This window comes from Vicia villosa, unplaced genomic scaffold (genome assembly GCF_029867415.1).
Source record: "Vicia villosa cultivar HV-30 ecotype Madison, WI unplaced genomic scaffold, Vvil1.0 ctg.001122F_1_1, whole genome shotgun sequence".
In the NCBI taxonomy this organism is placed as follows: Eukaryota; Viridiplantae; Streptophyta; class Magnoliopsida; order Fabales; family Fabaceae; genus Vicia; species Vicia villosa.
The window spans coordinates 401,492-406,423 of record NW_026705489.1 but is presented as its reverse complement, the minus strand read 5'-3'; the positions used below and the strand labels follow the sequence as shown (position 1 = coordinate 406,423).

Here is a 4,932-nt window from a genome sequence, read left to right as displayed (position 1 = left end):
ATATATATAAACAAACATATGTCAGACAAAAAAATAAAACATGGTTTTTGGGTTTTCATTAAGAATAGGAAATTAATATTTTTCGCAACTATGTAAACTCAGCTAGCTTTTATTGACTTATATTCAGAAGAACGCGCTATAGATAGATAGATAACATTTTTTATTAAAATTCACTTTGCTTTCACGTTATCAAACATACATTATTCATCTATATAATTTGTCTGCAGTGGCCTCTACTTAAACGCATTTGCATTATTTATCAAACACAAACTAAGAAAGATAACAGAAACAAGAATGGATTTAACACAAGTACTACACATGAATGGAGACGTGGAAGAAGCAAGCTATGCAGACAACTCCTTAATTCAGAGAGAGGCTATTTCTTTGGCAACATCTTCCAGAGTTAAAGCTATAACAAATCTATATTGCAGCTTGTCCCCTAGAAGTTTCGCTATTGCAGATTTGGGTTGCTCTTCGGGACCAAACACTTTGTTGGTGACCTCAGAAATTATTAAGGTTGTTGAAAAACTTTGTCAAGAGTTGAATCATCAATCTCCAGAATATAAGGTTTTTTTGAACGATTTATCGGGAAATGACTTCAACAGCATATTCAAATCTCTTGACACATTCAAAGAAAAACTACGCGATGAAATAAAAATTGAAATAGGTCCTTGCTACTTCTCTGGTGTTCCAGGTTCCTTTTATGGTAGAATTTTTCCTAACAAGAGTTTGCATTTTGTCCATTCTTCATACAGCCTTCATTGGCTGTCTAAGGTTTGTTTATGTTAATTATCACTCTTTTTCTACATTACTACTTAATCAACTTTTTCACTCCAATCCAATATAAATAATTTTTGTTTGTATTTAAATAGGTTCCTCGAGGTGTAGATAATAATAAGGGCAATATTTATATCACGAACACAAGCCCATCAAATGTTCTCGAGGCTTATTACGAACAATTTCATATAGATTTCTCTCTTTTTCTCAAGTGTCGTGCTCAAGAAATAGTTGAAGGAGGTTGCATGATTCTAACACTTTTAGGAAGAGAAAATGAAAATCTATTAAGCAAAGGGTCTTCTTACGGTTGGGAGCTTTTGTCTAAAGCTATTAATGATATGGTCATACAGGTAAATAATATATATCTTAATCCATTATTTAACATTGAAGGCATTAGTTTGATAATATTAATATAAATTATGCAATTTGTGTTGCAGGGAATTATAGAAGAAGAGAAACTGAATACATTTAACATTCCAAACTACTATCCATCTCCATCTGAAGTGAAATTGGAAGTTCTGAGTGAAGGATCATTTTCCATCAATCAATTGGAAGTTTCAGAAGTAATTGGACATGCTCTTGAATCTGATATGTCTGAATCAATGGTAAAAAGCACGAGGGCGGTATTTGAACCGCTGCTTATAAGTCATTTTGGTGAAAGTGTCACGAAAGAGATATTTGAGCGTTTTAGAAAAATATTAAAAGCTGGAATATCCAAAGAAAGAACTAAGATCACAAATCTTACCATAACATTGACTAGAAAACCGTGAGCAAATCATTTTGTTTTTGGTTAATATTTTCTAAATGAATTTCAAATTTTATAGAGTAATATATTATTATTATTATTATTCTTAGTATTATTATTAGTATTATTATTATTATTATTATTATTATTATTATTATTAGTATTATTATTATTAGTATTGGGCTTTAATTGTATTTGGGCTTTTAGTTTTATTATCCATTATGGAGGTTATATAATGTAGTGTCTTTGACACATTTGAAATATGAATGAAAAGAAATGAACTTTATTTTTCTTAGTTTTATTTGTCTCTTTTATTTTACAGTTTTTTCTTAGTTTGTTAGGGTTTAGGTTTAGCATCCTAACAATTGGTGCTTTCATTCTTGCACTCAACCTCTTCTATGGCATATTCTTGCTACATTCCATATCAACAACAACACAACACCTTCATTCCTCCATCCGAAAACCAATATCACACATGTTATTACCCATCCATAAATCTTCCATTTCCAACCTTCATTCCATACCAACAACACCACATCATTTCCGATTCACATCAACAACCACTCTTCACCTTCTCTTATCCTTATGAGTCCATGGTCACACACCCAACACCTTCATCACCTAACCATATTTCAACACCTTTACCTCAAGATTTCTATTCACAAGTTGAAACTCTAAAACAATATATAACCGAAACTCATGAAATCTCTAACAGATCTAGAGAGGAGTTGAAAGAACAAATTCAGAATCTTTCTAATTCATTCAAAAAAACACAAGAAAAATGGAAAGAGAAATATGTTCTGAGCACTATGAAAAAACACATGGAGGAAGAAAATGAAGGAATCAAAAAAGTTTTTGTTTCACAAATATCATCCTCAGTGATATCTCCGGCAACAACTCCGGCGAAAATTCCAATCTCTTTTGTAATGATACACCTGAAGCTGAAACTGAAGCCGAAGCCAAACCATAACCTGAATTACTCACACCACCATCAAAAATAGAAATCAAACCCACACTTTCCTGCTTCTCAATATAAAGAAGACCAAGGCCAATTGGTAGTAGTCATGTAAGGGGCTCTCCCAACTCTGACTCACTATGGTCCATCAACGTAAATATAATTGCTTGAGTAACTTCATCATTGCAAGAACCCACATAGAACATGCCCAATGCGATTACCGTGAAAGCAACCACATCGAGTGAAGCTTTAGGATCACCCATAATAGGTGCCAACTTGTATCGTAATTGCTCATTTTGGGACCCTGCATATGCAATTCCTAATCCCATAATTGCAGCAATTCTGGTTGAACTTTCTTCTTTATGTATATAATCACCTAATGTCATTGCAGGATCACAATAATTCTTAATACTACAATTGACTATTCCAACTCCCAGTAATGCATCAGTAATGACGTGGTTATAATTACTATGGAAGTATTTGTCAGGATGTGCAAGTCCAGAGTCAAAATCCCAGAGTAAAATCATACCCAGACGTACTGCAGCACTAGTCTTCCAATTTCCCTTGTTTTTGAAAAGCCACTTTCCAGAAGAACCGCTACTTGAAGAATCTGATGCAACAACCATATCTTGACCAAACCAAGCATTAACAAAAGTGGCAGCAAGGTTTTGTCTAGCTGAGTCAACACTCGCATAATTAAGCGGATAGAAATGAGAGACATTAACAACAACACCAATTAAAGACCATAATGCCTCTTTGTCTCTTCTAAGATTCAATACAAACATTAACATTTTTGCAACCTTCCTTATTTCATGAGTTGCAAGTGAGATCCAAACAGGATTAAGAACGAAAAGATAATCTCCCAAACTTAATTCTTCTACCAAAGTGATTGTTGCCTCACCCCATGGAAACAAAAAGATACTTCTATCATTCCAACAAAGAATAAAATTGAGATTCAAATTATCAGTAGAAAAATAGAGATTATGAGACAACAACCCAGATTGTGCTTCAAAAATAGATTGGGTGACATAAGAAATGAATCCAGGCAGTTCCGCCATTTTCGCCATGGATAGTGCTACCTTAGATTTTGAACCAACAAAGACAGACTCCAAGCATGATAATTTACAATCAACACTGCTTGTCAGTGGAAATACAAGTTCCCATACACAAACACTACTATTTGAAGAAGTAGATGCAAACATTGGTTCAATATGAGAAACCATAATTCCATTAACATATGTTACCTCTTTCTTGTGTGATTGTGGTACTTGCGAGTAGTTTCTCATAAGCTCATGACTTTCCAAAACAGATGAAGGTATTTTAACAAACATGTGGTGGGCGACAATTGAGAACAAATTATTGATATACCTTTGGAATTCACTTTCTCCACAATATAAAAACCCAGCAACAATCTGATCTGGTGGTTTTGGCGGAATCGCAAAATTAGCATCAGCATGAAACACTCCGTCCTTGAATTGAGGTGGTGGTTTCAGCAGCGTTGACTGATGTAAGACGATTTCGGGAGCTTCCAATGGTGTTTTCGGAGGTGGTGACAAGGATGAGACTATAGTTGAATATTTTAATGGTCGTAGCTGTTTAGATGAGGTTTGCAAAGTAGGAGGTTTAGCTGGTGGAAATGGCGCCGAGGGTGGAGGTGGGGATTGTAGTGGTGTCGAAAGCAACAACGTTTGAGGTGGGGATTTTGGGTTGTTGGATGGTTTTAAAATCACATTCGTTGAGGTGTCTGGGGGTTTTGATGGGATAATGAAGGGTGCATCGTCACAAAAATCGCTAGTGTTGGAATCAGCTGTTACTGATACAAAGTTTGTTACTTCAACAAGAGGTGAAGGAAAATGGTTATGTTGTGTTCCAGACATGTTTTGTGGCTTTGATTCATAAATTGGTTCCATTTCCTCATCCATTATTGGTAAAATTTCTCTCCATTCGGGTTTAAAACGCCATAATAATGTTGTTGTAAATGTGTCCCAATTATATCTCGGATGAACACGACACCACCATATCCACCATGTGAACGCAAAACCTCTCAATGCTCCAACAGCTTTTAAAACCTTCAATGATTTGGGTGTTTCATGCTCCTTGAAAAATTTCTCCAAACATAGAATCCACCAATAGACATCTTCTTCTTCTTCTCCATAGAACTCTGGAACAGCCATATAATTTGGGAGAATGAGATCGAAATGAAAGCACCAATTGATAGGAAGGATTTTTCCTACCAAGACTAAAGAGATAGGGTCTCTAAAATGAAAGAGGAAAAACACTAAAATGTAAATAAAACAAAAGGAATAAAAATAAACTTCATTTGATTTCTTGATACCTAATGTCTCAATGAGACTACAATATATAATATTTCTAATGGATAATAAACTAAGGCCCAAATATTAAGAAGAGCCCACTAAATTACAATGCATAAATACATCAATATAAATTCTAAATT

General features: G+C 34.5%; 1 protein-coding gene across 1 annotated transcript; it reads left to right on the top strand.

Moving 5' to 3' along the window:
• The first annotated feature begins 259 nt into the window (after positions 1–259).
• LOC131633393 (S-adenosyl-L-methionine:benzoic acid/salicylic acid carboxyl methyltransferase 3-like) lies at positions 260–1,779 on the top strand. The gene is made up of 3 exons (XM_058904106.1): positions 260–774; positions 873–1,127; positions 1,215–1,779. Exons 1-3 carry the CDS (start codon positions 295–297, stop codon positions 1,545–1,547), a joined length of 1,068 nt encoding a protein of 355 aa, XP_058760089.1. The 5' UTR covers positions 260–294; the 3' UTR covers positions 1,548–1,779.
• The last annotated feature ends 3,153 nt before the right edge of the window (positions 1,780–4,932 follow it).

What these genes read in the sequence shown, in the direction of transcription:
- LOC131633393 (XM_058904106.1), top strand. Translation starts at nt 295, where the DNA reads ATGGATTTAACACAAGTACTACACATGAATGGAGACGTGGAAGAAGCA. An exon ending in GCCTTCATTGGCTGTCTAAG is followed by an intron (nt 775 to 872) that starts GTTTGTTTATGT and finishes GTATTTAAATAG; the next exon opens with GTTCCTCGAGGTGTAGATAA. An exon ending in TTAATGATATGGTCATACAG is followed by an intron (nt 1,128 to 1,214) that starts GTAAATAATATA and finishes TTTGTGTTGCAG; the next exon opens with GGAATTATAGAAGAAGAGAA.